A 25,460-nucleotide genomic window follows, 5' to 3' on the forward strand; every position below is an offset into this window, starting at 1 on the left:
CGTAATTTATATGCAGAATTCTCTTAAGCTGTCAAGCTAGGAAGCCTGTGCAAATATGATTAGCAACGTATACTTAATGGACTACGTACTGAGGAGGTTTCACTTTTAAGACAAACTACAATGTGGATGCCATGGGGAACATTAAAATGAATCTGTGGATATCAGACCTCGAGTGTGTGCTTTATACTGTTCCTTTGAGAGGGTTAGAGCAGGAACTAGAGCCAGATGGCCTGGATTCAGAGTGAGGTTCCAAGTATGACTTTAGGCAAGTTAATTAAGCTTTCTGTGCCTCGGTGTCCTTATCTATAAAATGCGTATAACAACAGCCCCTAACTCATAAGGCAGATCTGCTCACAGAACGTTGCCACTAAACTTCTTCTAAATTGAAGAGCATCTATCAGTGGAATTTGGGGAGAGGAGGATAAGATTCAGAATTAGTAGAGAAGCAGGCGGTAGGTGGTATTACAGAAAGTAATAAAGGGATCTGACCGTTTTGTTCCCTGCCTGCTTCCTCACTAGATGTAAGCTTTATCCGGTTGGAGACTTGCCTCCTTACATCCCAGTACCTGGCTCAGTGTGTGACATACAGTTGGCACTCAATAGTTTTATTTGCTGAATAGCTAATGCATGCATTTTATGTGTAATTTTAGATATAAACTAATTTAATATATAATTTCATACGTTTGGGTATGTATTTGTCTATATAATTTTGATGTTTAATTTTTTAACAACTAGAGGTTACCTCTAAAACTAGAAATTGTCTTTGAATATTTGTAACAGTTTTCTTTTTGTTTTTACAGACCAGTTGGAATGCCAAAAATGGAAAAAGTTTACTTACATAATCCTAGTTCTGAAGAAACTATTACTTTAGTATCAATATCTGCTACAACATCACATTTTCATGCATCATTTTTTCAAAATAGGGTAAGCATCTCTGCTGTATTTGATTTCTCTTGAGTTTGAAATTGAAATGTCTAGGTTTTTTAGTGTATAATTTTACTTTGCTATAATTAAAATCTGGTTTTGAATGTTTTACATTTATTCTGGACTTTAGTTTGCCCCATTTCCTGAGAATTATCACTTCTACTCTTCAACACACATTGTTTTTCTCAACATGAAACAGCCTAACAAATCAACTTTGAAACTTAAGCACTTTGAAAAGTGTAGCATTCATATATTCAGTTGGTTTTCTTGTCCTTCCTAATAATAGGTAATTCCTCAGCGTTGTGTTAGTTTTCTATTGCTGTGTAATAAATCACCACAAACACCCACTTATTAACACATGGTTCTGTAAGTCACAAGTCCAATGGGTCCTTTGCTCTGAGTATCTTAAGGCTGTAACTAAGATGTCAGCTGGGTTGAGTCCTTGACTGGAGACTCAGGGGAAATCCACTCCCAGACTCATTCAAGTTGTCGGCAGAATTCAGTTCCTTGTGGTTGTAGAACTGAGGTCCCCGTTTCATTGCTGGCTGTCGGCCAGAGACCTCTCTCAGTTCCCTGAGGTACCCACAATCGTTGTCACCATCTTCAAGCCAGCACTGGTGCGTCACATCTCCCTCATGCTTCAGAAATCTGACCTCCTCTCCTACCACCAGTGGAGAAAACTCTGCTTTAATCATGTCATTGGGTCAGCATCACCTGGGTAGTCTCCTTTTTGATTAACTCAGAGTCAGCTGACTAATAATCTCATTACATCTGCAAAATCCCTTTTATCAAGTAGTGCAGATCACAGGTGTGGTATCCTTCATATTCACAGTCACAGAAATTAGGGCAGGAAATTTGAGGGCCTGTTTAGGGTTCTTCCTACACAGGTGTCCTCTAAAATTTTACTTATAATCATTTTTGTAGATAGTATGCAAACTTGTTACTATAGAAAAAACTTTTATCTGGCAAAAAAAAAGATCTTAATAAATTTTGGATTTGAGAGAATGCATTAAGCTTTAATATATAGGCTTCCAAAATAATTAGCTAAATAGCAAATGTCAGAGGGAAGTAAGTGAATGGAGCCTGATTTCCTCTTCCGAGGGTTTTCACTGACTCCTTTAAAGAGATATGACTAAATAACTAATTTTTAGCATATAAATTTATATCAATTATTTCGATTTTTACATTTCTCCTTTCTAAAGTCCTGGCTTCATCGTACGTTGTCATTAAGTAGCAACTTCTAGGGTAAATAATGGCATATAATTTTGGCTTTTTAAAATTTTAAAACTATTTTGTAAACAAGGAATGGATAAGTCAGCATATTTTGATGATAAAGTTTTAATTTTCTTGTTGTACTCTTGGAAAGCATCCCTTTTCTAAAATATTTTCTAAAACAAGTTTCCCTTGAGTTATTATTTGTTTTACCTAAAAGATATTTCCACAATTTTTATAAATGTGCTGATGGTCTCAAACAATCAAATCCCAGTGCTAAGAGAGACCTAGTCCAGTACCCTCATTATATGAATGAAGAGCTGAACCCCAGAGGGCTTTGCCTGTGGTCATGCAGTTAGGGACAAGAGCCAAGGTGAGGGTCTAGGTGTGTGTGCTGTTGGCCTCCCCAGGGATTTGTATCTTATTAAGCTACAGGGTGGGTCATATACGTTACAGTCTGTGTATGGAGACACACTTAGGTGTAAGTGGAGTCATCCAGCTTTCAGGCATTGCCAAAGTGTAGAGACATGTTGGGTTAAAAGGCAAAATAGTGAAGTGCAATGGAAACAGTTTAAAAGTAGTTCACAACTACACTACAGATTTTATTTTTACCTTGTTAACTTACTTTGCTAATTCAAGCAGTGTTTTGTTGTTTCTAAACATCAAGCTTCACCCTTGATAGAGGCCAGGGTTTTCACTTTTTTCATGTTCCTATCACAATACAAAGCAGACCAAATAAATAGCAGAGTTACAAATAGATTCTTACAGGGGCTAGCCAGGTAGACGATGCAGACCAAGTGGAATGAGAGGTGACCTGGAAGAGCACATGTCCCATCCAAAGCCACTAGCCCCCACTCGGCTCCAGCCAGTGGTGGCCACGTGGGAATGTAAGCTCATGCACAGTTCTTCTGATTTTCCAAGAAGAGTCAGAAATAGGAATTTTTATAAGATAATATCTACTGATTTTACAAATTAAAAATGAAATTTGACTTTAGAAAGACAGATAGTGTGGACCAAAGAAAGCTAGTTAAAGGCCACCAATTTGACATTTCTGACCTAGGCTTTCCCAGGGACTTATTTCTACAAATTAATCTTATGCAAAGGGAGGTCTTTCTGAAAAATAATTCAAAAGATAATCTCGATCAAGGGATCAATCTAAGAAGAAGATATAACAGTTGTAAATACTTATGCATCCAACATAGGAGCACCTCGATACATAAGGCAAATGTTAAGAGCCATAAAAGGGGAAATCGACAGTAACACAATCATAGTAGGGGACTTTAACACTGTACTTTCACCAATGGACAGATCATCCAAAATGAAAATAAGGAAACACAAGCTTTAAATGATACATTAAACAAGATGGACTTAATTGATATTTATAGGACATTCCATCCCAAAACAACAGAATACACTTTCTTCTCAAGTGCTCATGGAACATTCTCCAGTATAGATCATATCTTAGGTCACAAATCAAGCCTCAGTAAATTTAAGAAAATTGAAATCGTATAAAGTATCTTTTCTGACCACAACGCTGTGAGACTAGATATCAATTACAGGAAAAAATCTGTAAAAAATACAAACACATGGAGGCTAAACAATACATTACTAAATAACCAAGAGATCGCTGAAGAAATCAAAGAGGAAATCAAAAAATACCTAGAAACAAATGACAATGAAAACACAAAGGCCCAAAACCTATGGGATGCAGCAAAAACAGTTCTAAGAGGGAAGTTTAGAGCAATACAATCCTACCTCAAGAAACAAGGAACATCTCAAATAAACAACCTAACCCTACACCTAAAGCAATTAGAGAAAGAAGAACAAAAACACCCCAAAGTTAGCAGAAGGAAAGAAATCATAAAGATCAGATCAGAAATAAAAAGAAATGAAGGAAACAATAGCAAAGATCAATAAAACTAACAGATGGTTCTTTGAGAAGATAAACAAAATTGATAAACCATTAGCAAGACTCATCAAGAAAAAAAGGGAGAAGACTCAAATCAATAGAATTAAAATGAAAAAGGAGAAGTAACAACTGACACTGCAGAAATACAAAGGATCGTGAGAGATTACTACAAGCAACTGTATGCGAATAAAATGGACAACCTGGAAGAAATGGACAAATTCTTAGAAATGCACAACCTTCCGAGACTGAACCAGGAAGAAATAGAAGATACAGACAGACCAATCACAAGCACTGAAATTGAAACTGTGATTAAAAATCGTCCAACAAACAAAAGCCAAGGACCAGATGGCTTCACAGGCGAATTCTATCAAACATTTAGAGAAGAGCTAACACCTATTCTTCTCAAGCTCTTCCAAAATATAGCAGAAGGAGGAACACTCCCAGACTCATTCTGTGAGGCCACCATCACCCTGATACCAAAACCAGGCAAAGATGTCACAGAAAAAAGAAAACTACAGTCCAGTATCACTGATGAACATAGATGAAAAAATCCACAACAAAATACAGGTAAACAGAATCCAACAACACGTTAAAAGGATTATACACCGTGATCAAGTGGGGTTTACCCCAGGAATGCAGGGATTCTTCAGTATATGCAAATCAATCAATGTGATAAACCATATTAACAAATTGAAAGAGAAAAACCATATGATCATCTCAATAGATGCAGAAAAAGCTTTCGACAAAATTCAACACCCGTTTATGATGAAAACCCTCCAGAAAGTAGGCATAGAGGGAACTTTCCTCAACATAAAGGCCATATATGACAAACCCACAGCCAACGTCGTTCTCAGTGGTGAAAAACTGAAACCATTTCCACTAAGATCAGGAACAAGACAAGGTTGCCCACTCTCACCACTGTTATTCAACATAGTGTTGGAAGTTTTAGCCACAGCAATCAGAGAAGAAAAAGAAATAAAAGGAATCCAAATTGGGAAAGAAGTAAAACTGCCACTGTTTGCAGATGACATGATAGTATACATAGAGAATCCTAAAGATGCTACCAGAAAACTACTAGAGCTAATCAATGAATTTGATAAAGTAGAAGGATACAAAATTAATGCACAGAAATCTCTGGCATTCCTATACACTAATGATGAAAAGTCTGAAATAGAAATGAAGGAAACACTCCCATTTACCATGGCCACAAAAAGAATAAAATAACTAGGAATAAACCTACCTAAGGAGACAAAAGACCTGTATGCAGAAAACTATAAGACACTGATGAAAGAAATCAAAGGTGATACAAACAGATGGAGAGATATACCATGTTCTTGGATTGGAAGAATCAACATTATGAAAATGACTCTACTACCCAAAGCAATCTACAGATTCAGTGCAATCTGTATCAAACTACCAATGGCATTTTTCACAGAACTAGAACAAAAAAATTCACAATTTTTATGGAAATACAAAAGACCCCGAATAGCCAAAGCAATCTTGAGAAAGAAAAACGGAGCTGGAGGAATCAGGCTCCCTGACTTCAGACTGTACTACAAAGCTACAGTAATCAAGACAGTATGGTACTGGCACAAAAGCAGAAATATAGATCAATGGAACAGGATAGAAAGCCCAGAGATAAACCCACACACGTATGGTCACCTTATTTTTGATAAAGGAGGCAAGGGTATACAATGGAGGAAAGACAGTCTCTTCAATAAGTGGTGCTGGGAAAACTGGACAGCTACATGTAAAATTAGAACACTCCCTAACACCATACACTAAAATAAACTCAAAATGGATTAAAGATGTAAGGCCAGACACCATAAAACTCTTAGAGGAAAACATAGGCAGAACACTCCATGACATAATCACAGCAAGATCCTTTTTGACCCCCTCCTAGAGAAATGGAAATAAAACCAAAAATAAACAAATGGGACCTAATGAAGCTTAAAAGCTTTTGCACAGCAAAGGAAACCATAAGCAAGATGAAAAGACAACCCTCAGAATGGGAGAAAATATTTGCAAACGAAGCAACTGACAAAGGATTAATCTCCAGAATATATAAGCAGCTCATGCAGCTCAGTATCGAAAAATCAAACAGCCCAATCCAAAAATGGGCAGAAGACCTAAATAGACATTTCTCCAAAGAAGATATATAGATTGCCAATAAACACATGAAAGGATGCTCAACATCACTAATCATTAGAGAAATGCAAATCAAAACTACAATGAGGTATCACCTCACACCAGTCAGAATGGCCATCATCAAAAAATCTACAAACAATAAATGCTGAAGAGGGTGTGGAGAAAAGGGAACCCTCTTGCACTGTTGGTGGGAATGTAAATTGATACAGCCACTATGGAGAACAGTATGGAGGTTTTTCAGAAAACTAAAAATCGAACTACCATACGGACCCAGCAATCCCACTCCTGGGCCTATACCCTGAGAAAACCATAATTCAAAAAGAATCATGTACCACAATGTTCATTGCAGCTCTATTTACAATAGCCAGGACATGGAAGCAGCCTAAGTGTCCATCGACACATGAATGGATAAAGAAGATGTGGCACGTATATACAATGGAATATTACTCAGCCATAAAAAGAAACGAAATTGAGTTATTTGTAGTGAGGTGGGTGAACCTAGAGTCTGTCAGACAGAGTGAAGTAAGTCAGAAAGAGAAAAACAAATACCATATGCTAACACATATATATGGAATCTAAAAAAAAAAATGGTTCTGAAGAACCTAGGGGCAGGACAGGAATAAAGACGCAGACGTAGAGAATGGACTTGAGGACACAGGAAGGGGGAAGGGTAAGCTGGGACGAAGTGAGAGAGTGGCATGGACGTATATATACTACCAAATGTAAAATAGATAGCTAGTGGGAAGCAGCCACATAGCACAGGGAGATCAGCTCGGTGCTTTGTGACCACTTAGAGGAGTGGGATAGGGAGGGTGGGAGGGAGACGCAAGAGGGAGGAGATATGGGGTATATGTACATGTATAGCTGATGCAGTTTGTTATAAAGCAGAAACTAACACCCCATTGTAAAGCAATTATACTCCAATAAAGGTGTTAAAAATTTTTTAAAAAGATAATCTCAATGTGTATATTAGTCGAAGAACAACTTAAAAGCCAGTCTGTGTTTCCCACTATCAGGAGATAGAATTAAACAGTAAAATAATCTATACCTATCAAAATCTACATTTAGGTACTCTAGATTTAGCTTTAAAAGAGATAGCCAAAATTTATGCTACCTTAAGTTTTTTTTTTTTTTCTTATTCTTCTTCTTGCTTTTCATTTTTATTCCCTACAGTAAGATACTGACTCCAGAAGCTCAAGAAGTGGAGAGGAGAGATGGAATTAACTCTTGGGAGAAGAAATAACCTTATTTCCCCTCCACTTAATTTTATGCCTATCATAAGAGCCTTTGGGGAAAAATGAAAAGAGTTTCTCATGTCCAAGAGAGCAAAACCTTTCTGTATGTTTATCCTAACTCTAATTGCCTTGTCATCTTTAGAATTCCTGGTCAGATCATATTTCTTTGAGAGTAAAACATTTTCTGTAAGTCACTTAAGTTTTTGATTATTAACCAGTATCATCTCTACGTTAACTAACCAGTAGGAAATACAAAATAGAATAGTTATTATTTAAAAGGCCAAGTGTTACATAACTGTATTTTAACACATACGCACATACAAATAATACCCCTTACTAAGGTTGTGATTTTAAGATCACCTGGAAATCAAGAACAAGGGTAATAAAAGGAATGTGGTTGTGTGACAATTTGTTTTTCTATATATAACTCCTAATAATTGTGGTTTATAATTATCTGTTGACTATAATTGTCTAATTATAATTAAAATTACATAATATTAAGACTGCAGTTTAGGCCTATTCATCTTCATGGCTATACTGCATATTGGCCATAAAATATGTAATGTATGGCTTGTGACAAAAAATACAGATTTTTTTTAATACTCTGTAATAGTCCAATTTTAATTACCATAGAATTGTGGAAATGGGTGCCTTATAGACATTGGTGAGCAAACAAAAAGTATTTTTTCCTTGATTCTGTAGAGACTTTTGTTTGATTACCTTTTCAGGTAAACTGAAGATTAATTAGGATAAACTTTGTTTCAACCTATGGCTAAAATGAAAATGTTTTTACCCATTTATTTTAGTATGCTTAATATAGTAAACAATCTCTTCTCATAGGTTGAAAGTCATTAATGAATATTAATGATTATTTTTTAATTATATGTAGAGACCTGGACATTTTTTGTTCTATTTCTGATATCCATACATGTTAATGGGAATTGAACAAATGTGATATAGCAGTAGCAGTGATATAGCAGGACAGCCTTTCCTTATTGAGTGTTCTTGGCTCCCATGTCAAATATTAGATAACCATATATGCAGAGGTTTATTTCTAGACTGTCTATTTGTTCCACTGGTCTACATGTTTTATTTTTGTGCCAGGACCATACCGTTTTAATTTCTGTAGCTTTATAGTATGGTTCGAAAGCAGGACGTTTGCTGCCTCCAGTTTTGTTGTTCTTATGATTGTTTTGTGTTTCTATACACATTTTAGGTTTGTTTTTATCTCTGTTAAAAATGCCATTGGGATTTTGCATTGATTGCATTGAATCTGTAGATGGGTTTGCTTAGTATGGATATTTTAAAAATATAATTCTTCTGAGCCATGAATAAAGGATATCTTTCCATTTGTCTTTTTCAATTTCTTTTATCAGGGTCTTAACAGTTTTAATTATACAGGATCTTTCACCTCTTTGGATAAATTTATTACTAAGTATTTTATTGTTTTTGATGCTATTGTGAGTAGAATCGTTTTTTTTTAATTTTTCAGGTGTTTCATTGTTAGTGTATAGCAACACAACTGGTTTCTGTGTGTTGATTTTATATCCTATAACTTTACAGAATTTTTTGATTAGTTCCAACAGTTTTTTGGTTAAGTCTTCAGGATTTTCTATATATAAGGTCATATCACCTGCAAATAATGACAACTTTTCCTTTCCACTTCTGATGCCTTTTATTTCTTTGTCTTGCCTTATTTGCTTTAACTTAGACCTTCCAGTACTATGTTGAATAAGAGTGGTGAGAGTGGGCACCCTTGTCTTGTTTCTGATTTTAAAGGAAAGCTTTCAAATTTTTATCATTGAGTGTGATGTTAGCTTTGTGTGTTTGTATATGGTCTTTATTATGTTGAGGTGTGCTCCATCTATACCCAATCAGTTGAGGGTTTTTATCATGAAAAGATGCTGTATTTTGTCAAATCCTTTTTTATTGTGTTGCTGAATTCACTTTGCTAATAGTTTTTGAGAACTTTTGCATCTGTATTCATCAGGGATATTGTTTATAGTTTTCTTGTAGTGTCCTTGTCTGGCTTTGGTATCAAGGTAATGCTGACCTCATAAAATGAGTTTGGAAGTGTTCCCTTCTCTTACTTTTTGGAAGAGTTTGAGAAAGATTGACATTAATTCTTCCTTAAGTATTTGATAGAATTCATAAGTGAAGCCATCTGGTCCTGGAGTTTTCTGTTTTGGGAGGTTTTTGATTACTGAGTCAATCTCCTTACTCATTATTGATCTATTGAGATTTTCTATTTCTTCCTGATTCAGTCTTGGTATGTTGTGTGTTTCTAGGAATTAATCCATTTCTTCTAGGTTATCCAGCTTGTTGGCATAGAATTGCTCATACTGGTATCTTATGATCCTGTGTATTTCTGTAGTATGTCTTCTCTTTCATTTCTGATTTTATTTATTTGAGTCTTCTTTTTTCTTGGTTAGTATGGCTCTTGATCTGTCAATTTTGTTTATCTTTTTGAAAAACCGGTTCTTAGTTTTGTTGATTTTTTTTTTCTATTGTTTTTCTGGCCTCTGTTACATTTTATTTCCATTTTGATCTTCATTATTTCTGTCCTGCAAACTTTGGGCTTAATTTGTTCTTTTTCTAGTTCTTTGAGGTGTGAAGTTAGAATGTTTATTTGAGATCCTTCTGTTTTCTTAAAATATGCATTTATTACTATAAACTAAGTTTATCCTTTTCAGAATTGCTTTTGCATCATTCCGTAGATTTTGGTATGTTTTGTTTCCATTTTCATTTGTTCAATGTTATTTTTTATTTCTCTTTTGATTTCTTCTTTGACCCATTGGTTGTTCAAGAGAATGTTGTTTAATTGCCACATAATTGTAGATTTTCCAGCTTTCTTCTTGTTGATTTCTAGTTTAATACCACTGTGGTCTGAGAAAAATACTTGATATGATTTCAAACTTATTCTTCTCTATGTGCACTTGAGAAGAATATGTATTTGCTGCTGTAGGATGGAATGACCTATAAATGTCTGTTAGGTCCATTTGGTCTAATGTATGGTTCAAGTCCAGTGTTTCCTTGTTGATGTTCTGTCTGGATGATCTATCCATTGCTGAAAGTGGGATATCAAAGTCCCCTACTATTATTGTATTCTTGTCTATTTCTCCCTTCAAACCTGTTGATATTTGTTAATATATTTAGGTTCTCCAATGTTAGTGCATATATATTTATAATTATTACATCTTCTTGATGAATTGACCCCTTTATTATTATATAATGACCTTTTTGTCTCTTGTTACCATTTTTTACTTAAAGTCTATTTTGTCTAATATAAGTATAGCTAACCCCATTTTCCTTTGGTTTCCACTTGCATTGAATTTCTTTTTTTTCTTAATTATTTATTTGGCTGTGTTGGGTCTTCATTGCTGTGCACGGGCTTTCTCTAGTTTTGGCGAGCAGGGGCTGCTCTTTGTTGCCATGCACGGGCTCCTCATTGCGGTGGCTTCTCTTGTTGCAGAGCATGGGCTCTAGGCATGTGGGCTTCAATAGTTGTGGCACGCGGGCTCAGTAGTTGTGGCTCGCGAGCTCTAGAGTGCAGGCTCAGTAGTTGTGGCACACGGGCTTAGTTGCTCCGCGGCATGTGGGATCTTCCTGGACCAGGGCTCAAACCCGTGTCCCCTGCATTGGCAGGCGGATTCTTAACCACTGTGCCAGCAGGGAAGTCCTGAATTTCTTTTTCTATCCCTTCACTTTGAGCCTATGTGTTTCCTTAAATCTGAAGTGAGTCTTGGAGGCAACATATAGTTGGGTCTTGTTTTTCTTATCCATCCAGCCTCTCTATGCCTTTGATTGGTGAATTCAATCCATTTACATTAGAGTAATTATTGATATGTAAGGACTTCCCAGTGCCATCTCATTAATGGCTTTCTGTTTGTTTTATATTTCCATTGTTTCCTTTCCCCTCTGTTTCTGCCTGCCTTTGTAAATTGGTGATTTTCCACGGTGTTATATTCTGTTTCCCCTTTCTTTACCTTCTGTGAATCTACTCTAGGTTTTTGCTTTTTGGTACCATGAGGCTTACATAAAATATCTTTAGATAAAACGGTCCATTTTACATTGATAGCAACTTAATTTTGATGTCATGCAAAAGTTTTACCCTTTTACTCCCTCCCTTTAATGTGTTTTGGTGTCATTATTTACCTCTTTTTATATTGTGTATTCATTAACAAATTATAGTCACTGTAATTATTTTTAATAATCTTCTCCTTAAACCTTATACTGTAGTTAAGTGGTTAACACACCATCCTATTACAGAATTAAGTTTTCTGTGTCTGATTGTACATTTACCTTTACTAGAGTGTTGTATACTTTTGTATGTTTTCATGTTGCTGATTAGCATCTTTTGATTTCAGCTTGAAGAACTCTTTTCAGCATTTCTTGCAAGGCAGGTGTAGGGGTGATGAAATCCCTCAGTTTTTGTTTGTCTGGAAAAGTATTTCTCCTTCATATCTGAAGTATAACTTTGCTGAATAGAGTATTTTTGGCTGGCAGGTTTTTTTCAACACTTTGATTTGTCATTCCACTGTCTTCTTGCCAGTAGGGTCTCTGCTGAGAAATTGCTGATTGCCTAATGTGTTTTCTTTGTAGGTTACAATCTTTTTTTCCCTGACTGCTTTTAGGATTCTCTCTTTATCTTTGATTTTTGACACGTTCATTATAATACGTCTTGGAGAAAGGCTTTCTGCATTTAGATAATAGGGTAATCTGTTAGCTTCGTGAACTTGGATGTCTAAGTCGCTCCCCAGGTTTGGGAAGTGCTCAGCTATTATTTCTTTAAATAAATTTTCTGCCCCCTTTCCCCTCTCTTCTCCTTCTGGAGCTCTGATTATTCTAATATTTTTTGATGGAACTCCATAGATCACATAGGCTTTCTTCACTCTCTTTCATTCTTTTTTTCTTTGTTCTGTGCTATGTTATTTCAAAATTCCTGCCCTCTAGCTCACTTATTCTATTTTCCATTTTATCTAACCTACTGCAGATGCTCTCCATTGCATTTTTCATTTCATTCATTAAAATCTTTAGCTCCAGAATTTATGTTTGGTTCTTTTTTGTGATTTCTTTTTCTTTGGTAAATATCTCATTTTGATCATGTATTTTTTTAAATTTACTTATTTTATTTATTTGTTTTTGGCTGCATTGGGTCTTCGTTGCTGCTTGTGGGCTTTCTCTAGTTGCGGCGAGCAGGGGCTACTCTTCATTGCCGTGCGCGGCTTCTCATTGCGGTGGCTTCTCTCGTTGCGGAGCATGGGCTCTAGACACGCAGGCTTCAGTAGTTGTGGCACGTGGGCTCAGTAGTTGTGGCTCATGGGCTGTAGAGCACAGGCTCAGTAGTTGTGGTGCACAGGCTTAGTTGCTCCACGGCATGTGGGATCTTCCCAGACCAGGGCTCGAACCCATGTCCCCTGCATTGGCAGGCGGATTCTTAACCACTGCGCCACCATGGAAGCCTGATCATGTATGTTTTTGAGATTTTGTTGGATTATCTTTCTGAGTTTTCTTGTAGCTTGTTGAGTTTCTTCAAAACAGCTATTTTGAATCTTTTATCACCTAGACCACAAAATTCTGTAACTTTGAGCTCACTTGTTGAATTACTGTTCTTTTAGTGATGACATGTTTCTTTGATTTTTCACATTTCTTACAATTTTGTGTCGCTGCTTTTACATTTGAAGTAGCAGTCACCTCCTTAAATCTTTACTAGTTGCCTTCAAATGGGGTGTACTGTTCATTGGTGCTGTTATATGTCTACGGTTTTTCAGAAGGTGGTGGTGCTATAGCTCAAGTTTGTGCTTTCTCCCTTGCCCATGCGTCCTGGTATGTTTTTCTGATAGCAGTCCATGTACCAGACTTGCTCTTGTTCACTTGGGAGTGCACACAAGGAGCCGTCTGCAGAGTTGGGGGAGGTGTGGATTTATCTCTTGGGGCAGTGGGGGGGGGGCCTGCAGACCTAGTGGGGAGATCCTCCAGTGAGATACTCCAGAGACTCCTGGATGAACTTCCTGCTGAAGTCCTGAGCACAGTCAGCAGGAACTGCCTACCTTTAATGCCCTTTGATATTTTTATCTGCCTCTTTCCTGATCTCCTACCTCCCCCAGTTATGGAAGTCCCACCTCAGTACTCTGGGTGCTAGTGGAGAGAAACAGGATTCCCAGCCACGTCCTGCACAGCCGGAGGAGTTGGGCACTCACTCACTGCTCTCCTCCCCCCACCCCCTCATCCCCGCCCAGGAGAGGTCACCATCCCATGCAGTGTTGCCTTAGCATGGGTGGGGGAGTTGGCCCTGGGAAAATTCCTCTTACTATCTCCACTGCAACCAAACTCTTTTTTTTTTCCCTTCCAATGGCATGCTGGAATATCTCCTTGGGAAAGGTAGACTTATGCAAATTATCTTTGTCCATCACTGTCTGCCCAGGTCAGCACTCTCCAGGTTTTTTCCCAGCTGCAGTGAGAGGGGTTGGGGCAGGTTCATTTGTCCCGCGGCCTGTACAGAAGTCTGTCCGCCTGTTTCCAGATGCACAGGTGGGCAAGACAGCTCCCAGATCCTCAGGCATATGGAGCTGGATTCCACAAGTCCCACAGAGGCACTTCTGTTTGTAGATGGATATCTAACCCGTTGTTTTAAAAGGAGGACAAAAAGGAGGAATGTCTTACACCACCACGATGCTGACGTCACTCCTCCAGTTTTAAATAGGATGGTCAGAGTAGGCTTCATTCAGAGGGTGACATTTGAACAGACTTGACGGAGGTAAGGGAGAAGACTATAGGGAGGGAAATGGAATATATGGAAGAAGAACATTCCAGACAGAGGGTTCAAGCAGTAAGGTCTCCAGTGTGGAAACATGACTGGTGTGCAAAGGGGACAGTGTAGCTAGACCAGAGTGAGCAAGGGTGAGAGGAGAAGTAAAGGGGGTGGGAAGGGACAGACTGTGAAGGGTCTTAGAAGCTGTGATAAGGATTTGGGCTCTTATCCTGATTGAAATGGGAGGCCATCACAGATTTTGAGCAGAGGAATGAATGATAGCTTATGTTTTATAAGGATCACTGTTTATCAGAAATAGACTGAAGAAGGGTAAGGGGAGAATCGGGGACACTAGTTACCTTGGCTGTTGCAGGACTTCAGGGCAGCATTACTCTGAGCAGAGTGAAGAAGTGAAGAAAGCTGCATTTGGGATATATTTTCAAGATAGGAATAGGATTTTCTGAGGTGGGATTAAGAGAAGGAATAGTCAAGATGGACTCCAGAGTTTTTGTCCTGAGCAGCTAGGAGGACGGAGTTGCCATCAGCTGAGATGGAAAAGGCTGAGGGTGGAGTAGGTTTCGGGAGTGTGGTCAGTAGTTCAGTTTTGGACGTGTTAGATTTGGCATGTCTCCTAGACGTCCAGCTGGGGGTGCCAAGTAGGCAATTGAAGTCTGGTGTATGAGGGAAAGGACTAGACTCAAAATAGAAGTAAAGATGTGAATCCATGGACCCGGGTGAGATCACCAGGGGAGCAAAAGGCCAGGGACTCTGATCTATGGTACAAATACGTGAGACTTTGCTGCAGATAATTTAAAACTAAAGTTAGCACGCCTTGTGTCGTCATCTTCGTTACTTTTTCCTACTGTTTTCTTTTTTTTTTAATCAAACTAAATTTATTTTATTTAGGAAGTTTGTTGTACCAGAGGGAACAAAATGATGAATTGTAGCAAATCTGATGAATTCTTATGGGAAGATTACATTCCTGAGCCTGAGTTTATTGTTCTGTTTCATCACTCTTTTGTTACATTGTTAATTGTCATTTGGAAGTAGATTTTCCCTGTTATTAAAGAAAAGAAAAGATTTGTTCTGTGTGTCTCAGCATCTTCTTAAAGTATTCCAGTCTTTAAGTTATAAAGAGTTGATTGGATATTGGGAACTATCAAAGAGAACCTGTACTCTCATATCCAGGCTCTTTTTTCTCCCAGGATATAATGCTTTTCACAGCTTTCAACAAATACTGAAATCTGTTTTCAAAGAAATCTTTGTACTAATGTATGTTTGTCCATGTAATAGACTGAAGACAGCCACATCTGGCATTCTCAAAGAAGCACATAACTACTAAATGTAATGCTGCAAATCAACTTATTTCCTTTAAAACTTCACTAAATAATTCCAAGGAGTACAACAAGGTTCCTTATCACATATGTGATTTGCAGATCTTTTCTTCTAGTCTGTAGCACGTCTTTTCATCTTCTTTATAAAATCTTTCAAAGAACAGAAGTTTTTAATTTCCACGAAGTACAGCTTATCAAATTTTTCTTTTATCGGTTATGCTTTTAGACTTGTAGCTAAGAACTATTTGCCTAAACTGAAGTCACAAAGATTTTCTCCAATTTCTATTCCAGAAGTTTAATAATTTCAGATTTTACATTTAGGTCTGTGATCCTTTTTGAGTTAATGTTTGTTTATGGCGTGAGATATAGATCAAGAGTTATTTTGTTTTGTTTTGCATATGGATATACAGTCGTTACTGTACTGTTGGTTAAAAAGACTATCCTTTCTCATTGAAATACCGCTGCATTTTGTCAAAGTCAATTGACATTGAATATGTGGGTCTGTTTTTTTGGACTTCCCATTACGTTCTAATATGTATCTAATGGATATCTAATATGTCACCCCTTTCACCAATACCACACTGCCTTGATTACAGTAGCTGTTTAGTAGTTCCTGGAATTGCAGTGTGAACCCTTCAGCTTCGTTTTCCTTTTTTAAAATGGTTTTGCTCTTCTTATTCCCTTTTCTTGCCATCTGAATTTTAGAATCAGCTTGTCAATTTCTTTTTTAAAACCCCTTGCTAAGATTTTTTTTAACATTTTTTTGAATTAATCTTAAACATATAAATAAGTACAGATAATCTTGTATTCCTCACCCAGTTTCCCCTAATGCTAACTTCTTATATTGTATAATCATAGTATAATTATCAAAACCAGGAAATTAACATTGGTAAAGTACTGTTAACTAAAAACTTACATGAATTTTAACAGTTCTCTATCAATGTACTTTTTCTGTTCTAGGATCTTATTTCACATTGTATTTAGTTGCATTTAGGTTCTCCTTAGGCTGGAACTTTTATTGCAGTTACGCAGGATACATAAATCAATTGGGGGAGAATTAACATCTGAACAATATTATCTTCTGATCCATGAACACAGTACATCTCTCCATTTTTTTAAGTCTTCTTTTATTACTTTAAGCAATGCTTTGTCATTTTCCGGTCACAGAACTTGCACATTATTAGATTTATATTTTTGTGTGTGTGTGTTATTGTAAATGATACTTTTTTAAAAATTAGAATTCCAGTGTTTATTGCTAAGATAGGGAAATACAATTGATTATTATATATTGACCTTGATTCCTGCAACTTCATTAAACTCATTATCTCTTATGGGCATTTTTGAAGGTTATTTTTGGGATTTTTTATATAGGCAGCCATGTTGTCTGTGAATAAAAATAGACCTTTCTTCCTTTCTAATGTATGTGCTTTCTATTTATTTTTCTTGTCTCATACTGGCAAGTACTTCCACTACAATGTTGACTAGCCATCATGAGAGAGGACATCCTTGCCTTGTTCCACATTGGGGGTAGGGGGAGGGTAGCATTCAGTCATTCATCATTAAATCTGGTATCTCTGGGTCTTTTGTAGATGCTCTTTATATGGTTGAGGAAGTTCTCTTCTATTGACCTAGTTTACTGAGATTTTTAATTATGAATGGATGCTGAATTTTGTCAAATTATTTTATGCACCTACTGAAAGGATTTTTCTTCTTTAGTATGTTGATAATATCAATTACATTGGTTTGATTTTTGAATGTTGAGCTAGAATTTCATTGTCATGATAAAAACCACTTGATCATGATGTGTTATCTTTTTTATATGTTGTCTGGATTCAGTTTGCCAATACTTTGTAAATGATTGCATGTCTACATTCATGAGGGATGTTGGCTTGTAGTTTTCTTGTCAAGTCGTTGTCTGGTCTTGGTATAAAGGTAATACTAGACTCATAAAATGAAGTGGGAAGTGTTCTCTTCTGTATGCTGGAAGTTTATATAGATAGGTGTTATTTAATGGTTGGTATAGAACTCTACCAGTGAAACCATCTGGGCTTGGGCTTTTCCTTGTGGGAAGGTTTTTTAACTACAAATTAAATTTTTTTTAATGGTTGTTAAGACTGTTCTGGCAATTTTGTTTCAAATGAGCTTTAGCAGATTGTTTTTCAAAGAGTGTGTCTATTTCTTCTAGTTATTAAATTTATGGGCATAGAGTTGTTTGTAATATTCCTTTATCATCCTTTGTATGTGTAAAGGTTGTATTATGATGTCCACATTTCAGTTTCTTATATTTTCATCTTCCTCCTTTTTAATCTTGGTCATTCTGTGTAGGGTTTTATCAGTTTTATGGACCGTTTTGGTTTTACTGATTTTTCACTGTTTTTCCATTTTCTATTTCATTATTTTAAGCTCTTGTCTAATATTCTTCCTTTTCCTTATTTTGGGTTTAATTTACTCTTTTTCTAGTTTCTCAAGGTGGAAACATAGATTATTGATTTGAGACATTTCTTTTCAAGATAAGCGTGTAATACTGTAATTTTCCTTCCAAGTATTGCTTTACAGCAGCATAGCACAGGGAGATCAGCTCCATGCTTTGCGATGACCTAGAGAGGTGGGATAGGGAGGGTGGGAGGGAGGCTCAAGACGGAGGAGATATGGGGATATATGTATGCATATGGCTGATTCACTTTGTTGTACAACAGAAACTAACACAGTATTGTGAAGCAATTATACTCCAATAAAGATCTATTAAAAAAAGAGTATTGCTTTAAATTTTGATATGTTGTGTTTTCATTTCCAATTGATTCAGAATATTTTATAATTTCCTTTGTGACTACTTATTTGACCAGTGGGTTATTTAGAAGTGTGTTGTTTACCAGTACCCTGTTACTGATTTTTTGGCTCACGTGTGACCCCCATCTAGCATTTATAGCTTCTCGGGATTCTATGCACCAGAGCTCTGTAGCCCACACCGGGCATTTAGCAGTGTGTAAAAATTTTAGCCGAATTCATTTTACCGTCTTGTACGTTAGCCTCATCTTCTTCCCATTCTCTTTCGTGGGTGAGCTGGTACTCACATTCCACCTCTTCTCGAAGGTGCTTGTCTTTCCTTAAATTTGGGGCTAGTTGATACACAAACTGTGATGCGTTCAAGAAAAGTTACGATTTTGCAGATTATTCTTTCTGTTTTTGATAATGCAGGAGAAATTCCTAGTTTTCTACATCCAAAGGTGAAGACAGACATCTCAGTGCCATATATTTTAAGCTATAATTTGGGGAGCATTTTAGAGTTCTAGCCGCAGAGGCAGAATGAGAGAAGTTAATGACTTTACATATTAAAATGCACTTTAAGGCTTCATTGCAGGCAGAACTGCATTTGCAGTCTCTCAAACTTCATGAAGCAACCCTATTGTTTTGTTGTAATAAAATTTTAATTTGCTAACCACCGTGACATTCTCAGTCTCTGCACAAGGTAACAGGAAGGAGTTCCTGCATGTATTATCACCGCTCCCTTCTTTTTTAATGTAAGTTGCTGGCACATTTTGTTCCTTGTGTGAATGTACGACAGAGGTCAAGGGATTGAGGCTGGGCTTATTTGTTTATTCGAATAGTACAAGTGGCTGCTCAGTAGTAGAGTAGAACATCTGTGTAAGAAGCTCGGCTTCAGCTCAGCTCCTCCTTGATCATCTGATGTTGGAAGAGCCTGTAATTAGGTACTTCATTCCAGCCTAGTTATTGTTGAATGAACAGAATCCAAGGGAACCATCTGTTGTACAGGGTTTTAGAATCATGATTGACAAAGATATGTGACATCCAATATGAAGTCATCTTTTTTTTCCCATTGCAAAATAGTTTGGCTAATTTAAAACTTAAACCTTTAGGAGGAAAAGGCTAGTTTATGCAAATGATTCTAAGATGTTTTAGAGGACTTTAGCTATCTTTTTTTTTTTTTTTTTTTTTGGCTGTGTCGGGTCTTAGTTGCAGCACGCGGGATCTTTCGTTGAGGCACACAGGCTCTTTGTTGCAGCACGTGGGCTTCTCTCTAGTTGTGGCACACAGGCTCTAGAGCACACAGGCCCAGTAGTTGCGGTGCACGGGCTTAGTTGCCCCGCAGCATGTGGGATCTTAGTTCCCCGACCAGGGATTAAACCCGCATCCCCTGCATTGGCAGGAGGATTCTTAACCACTGGACCACCAGGGAAGTCCCAAGAACTTTAGCTATCTAATTGTGGTCACCATGATCTGATTTTTTGGTTATAATTTAACTTTATTTATTGCTTTTCTTTTTCAGAAAATTCTTCCAGGAGGAAATACATCATTTGATGTAGTTTTTCTTGCAAGAGTAGTAGGAAATGTAGAAAATACTTTATTTATTAATACATCTAATCATGGGGTATTCACTTACCAGGTAAGAATCAGAATGAAAACTTTATTTATAAAATACAGTTATCATCTTCAACCTGTCATGTGACAACCTTTTGGGAACTCTTCAAAAATTCAGGGGATAAGGGAAAATGTAGGAGTTTAGATTCAGAGAATTTTTTTTTAACTTTTAATTTTATATTAAAGTATAGTTGATTAACAGTGTTGTAATAGTTTCAGGTGCACAGCAAAGTGGCGCAGTTATACATATACGTGTATCTATTCTCTTTCAAATTCTTTTCCCATTTAGGTTGTTATATAATACTGAGCATTTTTATACTTACAACTGTGTTTGTGAATATCCCTGTTCAAATCACACTGTGAACAAATGCTCTTAAAGCTACAGCTAAAGTGTTACTGTAAGATTGGTTGGCAAAAGAACAGTTAAAAATATTTTCACAGTGACTAGATTTTTTTTTTTTTTTTTTTTACTTTTTGCACGCTTACAAAGTGATAATAGTTTCAGGATCAAATCTTTGGTAATTATATTGTTTAAAATTTTTGATAAACTCTTTTCTATGTGCAGTCATTGTTTGGGTTATTAAAGAAAGTGAATGTTTTGTGAATCAAGGTTTTTATATATCAAGATTACTAAGAATAATTACTTATTTGACACTGTGCTACACACTTTACATGCACTTCTGCCTGCATTACAGATACTGTTATTCTCACTTTTTTAGATGAGGAAGGTGAAGTTTAGAAAGGTTAAATAATTATGCTCAAGTTATTGAGCAGGGATTCAAACCCATGTCTTTATAACTACAAAGACCATCCTCTTAACCACTGAGCTATACTGCCCATGGAACTCAATTGTTTAAATTCTTACTTGGCTAGTGTCTTAACTTTACAGTTTATATGCTTTTGTTTTTGAACATTTCTTCTCCACTACTCAGGACACTTCATGTATTTTGGAAATTAGTGTCAGAGTAAACATCCCATTTTAGTCAAGAATCGATGCTTATTTATGGTGAACAAGTCCTTATTGGTCGTTTGATAGGCAGTATATACTTTTGAAGCCAGTATAGATGAGTAACTGTGACATGCTGTACAGAGCACTTGGCATATACTTGTTGAGTAAATGAAAAGACCACCATGAGAATATGAAGACCTGTGCCCTACAGTGGTGCCCCCAACTGACCTAGGTGTTTGTGGCCCACGGGTGACCTGAGGGTCATGATCAGGTTGTTCTCAAGGTGAGCCTCAGTGCCAGGTGTCTTCACCTCTTCGCCTCTAGTCTTTCACCACGTCTTTCTCCTAAATGTACCTCAAGTCTCGAGTCTGTCTACCTCTCTCCTCTTCACCCCCACTGCTGTCTCCCAGGCCGTCCCCACCTCTCCCTGGATGACGACACAGGAGCCTCCTGACTGCCCTTCCTCTCCTCCACAGCCCCTCCTACAGTGCATTGTTCCCTCTGTAGCCAGAGTGATCTTCTCTGAGCATAAATCAGATCCAGTCAGCTCCTCACGTAAATCCTTATGTTTTCCCATTGCTCTCAGAGCAAAGTGAAAGCTTCTGACCAAGGCCAACAAGGCTCTAAGGATCTGACTCCCGTGTAGCTCTCCCACCTCATCCCATTTGACCATGGTTCTCATCTTATTCTTTGTCTTCAAACAAGCCACACCCTTTCCTGCCTCCTGCCCTTTGCCTGTGTACTTGCCCTTGCGGAATACACTTCACTGTTGGCTTGTTCTCATCTATCAGGTGACGTCAGTTCACGTCATCTCCCCGTCCACCCTCTCTTAAAGAATATTCCCACCCTCACTCCAACCAGTTACTCTGTATCACATTACCCATTTTTCTAAACCTTTTTATTGTTATCTAGGCTGTCCCTAATACTAGGATGTGAGTTTCATAAGAGCAGGCACATTATCTGTCTCATTCACTGTTGAATTGTTCAGCAGTGCCTGTGGTTGTACCTAGCACATCATAGGCACTTAATAAATATTTGTCATTTGAATGACTGGCTCACCCTGTTTGGTCAACCCACATTCCTATGGAGGAATGACCTGGGACTGTGCTTGGTATTTAAGAGATTGTCTGGGCCCTACATCCATCTTCTGATGGTTGGAACAGGGAAATCTTTTAATTCCCTGTTTCCTCCTTTTGTCTATCCCATGACTTCGTGAAGGACTACTATCATTTTCATTTCTAATATAGAAATCATTCCAAATGTATATATATGTGCATTTATATATATATATATAAAAGAATATATATATATTCTTGATGTATATCAAGAATTTGATGTATGTCAAATAGGTAGCCAAACAAGTATAGAAACTACGTGTGTTCCTTTTAAAGGGAGTTAAGATTTTTTCCATAAGTTGACCTCACCAGTTTTCCCTAGAGCAATCAGTTATAACTATAAAAATGTTATAAAACTATAAAAGCAACTAAAATTGCATCTTTTTTCCTCCTTGGAATCAGGTATTTGGTATTGGAGTTCCAAATCCATACCGACTGAGGCCATTCCTTGGGGCCAGAGTCCCTGTGAATAGCAGTTTCTCACCTATAATAAACATACACAATCCTCACAGTGAGCCTTTACAGGTGAGTTTATGGTGGTGATTTTGAATGTGTTTAACTTTAGTGGAAATTAATGCTTAATGTGAAATCTCAGTTTGTTATAGTTTTCAAGACTATTTAAAATAATGTGGTACTGAATAATAGTACTAAAGAGAGAGATTCTTTTATTGCAGCTTGTAGTCTGAATTTGGGGTTATATCAGTACAATTATCGAATTTTTGGAACCATTTTTAAAATGACTGTGGTTCCTCTGGTGTTAGTTTTAAGCACCTCTACATGTAATTTAAGAAGAGTTTTCATCTATACAAGGCCACTGCTTTTCTTGCCTTCAGGTCCTTCTGGCCCAGTATAAATTTTTAAAACCACTATTCGTATTTATTTCTAATAATAATAAGTTTTTGGTGATGGCAGCCTGGAAATTAAAATCCAAGGAAAGGGTAATATAGAACCATTGATTAAAAGCCAACTTATTTTTTTATTTTAAAAAATCCAACTCCATATCTTACCCAGTGTTTTAGTAGTAATTATTTTCACATTTGAAATCCCTCCTCACTTGTGCCTTGTCTCTAAGACACTGGGCGTGACTGGCGTCGCTCCTTCAAATATTTCCTAAAATTAAAATCCCCACCCCATGCCCCCAGTGACTTCCAGCCGTGTGACAGTTGCTGCCACTGTAGCTTCTAGTTTTGTTGTCTGCGTTGTGTACTCCTGGAGGACTTTTGTGATAAAACAAGTAAAGGTTTTCTACCCATTCTCATACTTCACCCCAAATTTGCATTTAATTAAATATATTCTTTATTTTTAAGAGATAGGGTTACCTGCCTTTAAAGAAAAGTCTCCTGCCATGTAACCCTTCTATTCCTTGGTATTTACCCAAGAGAAAGGAAAGCACATGAAAACCCAAAGACTTATACAACATGGTGTTCATAACAGCGTTGTGCCCAAACATCTGTAGTGACCAAAAACTGGAAACACCCCAAATGTCCATCAACAAGTAAATGGATCAAAAATTGTGGCATATCCATAAAATCAAAAAGAAATGAACTATTAGTACATAAAACAACATGGTAGATCTCAAGATAATTACACTGAATAAAAGCAGCCAGACACAAGAGTACATACTGTATGATTCCATTTATATAAAACTCTAGACACTACAGACTAATCTAGAGTGGCCAAGAGCAGCTCAGTGGCTGCCTGGGGATGGGAGAGGGCAGAGGGCGACAGGTGGATTGCAAAGGTCATGAGGAAACTCTGGGAGGTAAAGGATTTATTTAATATCGTAATTGTAGTGGTAGCTTCATGCCTGTATACATGTCAGAATTCATCAAGTTGTACACTTTAAAAATGTGTAGTTTAGGGCTTCCCTAGTGGCGCAGTGGTTAAGAACCTGCCTGCCAATGCAGGGGACACGGGTTTGAGCCCTGGTCCGGGAAGATCCCACATGCTGCGGAGCAACTAAGCCCGTGCGCCACAACTACTGAGCCTGTGCTCTAGAGCCCGTGAGCCACAACTGCGGAGCCCACGTGCTGCAACTACTGAAACCCGCGCACCTAGAGCCCGTACTCTGCAACAAGAGAAGCCACCGCAATGAGAAGCCCACGCACCGCAACGAAGAGTAGCCCCCACTCGCTGCAACTAGAGAAAGCCTGTGCACAGCAACGAAGACCCAATGCAGCCAAAGATAGATAGATAGATAAATAAATAAATAAATAAATAAATAATTTTTAAAAAAATGTATAGTTTATTGTACATGAATGGGTTGGGACTTCTCTGGTGGTCCAGTGGTTAAGACTCCGCACTCCCAATGCAGGGGGCCCGGGTTCGATTCCTCATCAGGGAACTAGATCCCGCATGCCGCAACAAAGATCCCGCACGCAGCGATGAAGACCCCGCCTGCCGCAACTAAGACCTGGCATGGCCAAATGAATAAATAATATTTAAAAGAAAAAATCATGGGTGTAGGTACAAGCCACAGAGATATATTAATAGTAGCTGTGATTTTGCTACAGAAGACTTCAGATATTTTCATACTGCACTGATATTGTTGCATATGCTGAAGAATGATATGCTCTTCACTATGTCACAATTACAGTAGTTATTAGATCTGCTGCTAGATCTTGTTATGAATGTGTGAATAAAGAAGCATTTGTGTTACTATAAGAACTGCAAATTTTGTATTTCTAAAATATGATACTTTCCATAAACTGTTTCCTTAGGAAAAAATAGAAATAAATGTCCTACAGTTGGATTTCCTAAAATCCAGTCTCTGAAACAGCTACACCATTTCCGAGTTCAGTATTTCAAAGTTACCTTGTTTTAATTAAATATACCACCATTGCTTACCCATATGAGCACTGCCTCTGGTGATGTGACACCACACTTATCCCACATTTATATCTGTAAACGTCTTTAAATTTTTTCTGATGAACAATTAGGGTGTCAAACGTTTCTGTATAACAGCAAATCACTTCCATCGAAAACATGATTTTGACTTAACCATCATGTGCTCCTTTGTCACAGGTTGTAGAAATGTACTCTAGCGGAGGAGATCTTCACCTCGAGCTTCCGACAGGTCAGCAGGGAGGCACCAGGAAACTGTGGGTGAGTGCTGACGTGTTCTTCTCTCTTGTGAGCTCACATGAGACCAGTTACTCTCTTAAATACACCAGAAAATACTTAACTCCTCATCACCCGAAGAAATACGGGTGACTTTTCCGTAATTATTGTCTTAATATTAAAGTTATATCAAACTAACACAACATTGTAAAGCAACTGTACTCCAGTAAAAATTAATTTTAAAAAATAAATAAAATAAATTTATATCAAATATACTTGAAAATTGGAGAGACAGAAATAGAATAGTAATTTTTGGAAAGAGCAGTGAACAAAAATTGGTGTAAGCTTTAAGCCACTGTGTGGAAAGAAAGAGGTTTTAACTATTCTTTCTCAGAATAATATTGGTAAAGTTGTCTCTGAATCTAATCATTTATAATATGCTTTAC

At 37.3% G+C, this 25,460-nt stretch overlaps 1 protein-coding gene across 6 annotated transcripts in view; it reads left to right on the plus strand.

Moving 5' to 3' along the window:
- Positions 1-25,460, plus strand: part of TMEM131 (transmembrane protein 131) — a 277,433-nt gene that overhangs the window by 179,556 nt on the left and 72,417 nt on the right. For all 6 annotated transcript variants that reach the window (XM_082356108.1, XM_082356109.1, XM_082356107.1 and 3 more), the window contains 4 exons: positions 801-924; positions 19,799-19,915; positions 22,357-22,479; positions 24,979-25,059. In XM_082356108.1, the coding sequence (XP_082212234.1) occupies positions 801-924; positions 19,799-19,915; positions 22,357-22,479; positions 24,979-25,059 (445 nt within the window). The remainder of the gene's footprint in view (positions 1-800; positions 925-19,798; positions 19,916-22,356; positions 22,480-24,978; positions 25,060-25,460) is intronic.

The sequence above is a fragment of the Balaenoptera borealis genome (genome assembly GCF_965194805.1).
Source record: "Balaenoptera borealis genome assembly, chromosome: 15".
Classification (NCBI taxonomy): Eukaryota; Metazoa; Chordata; class Mammalia; order Artiodactyla; family Balaenopteridae; genus Balaenoptera; species Balaenoptera borealis.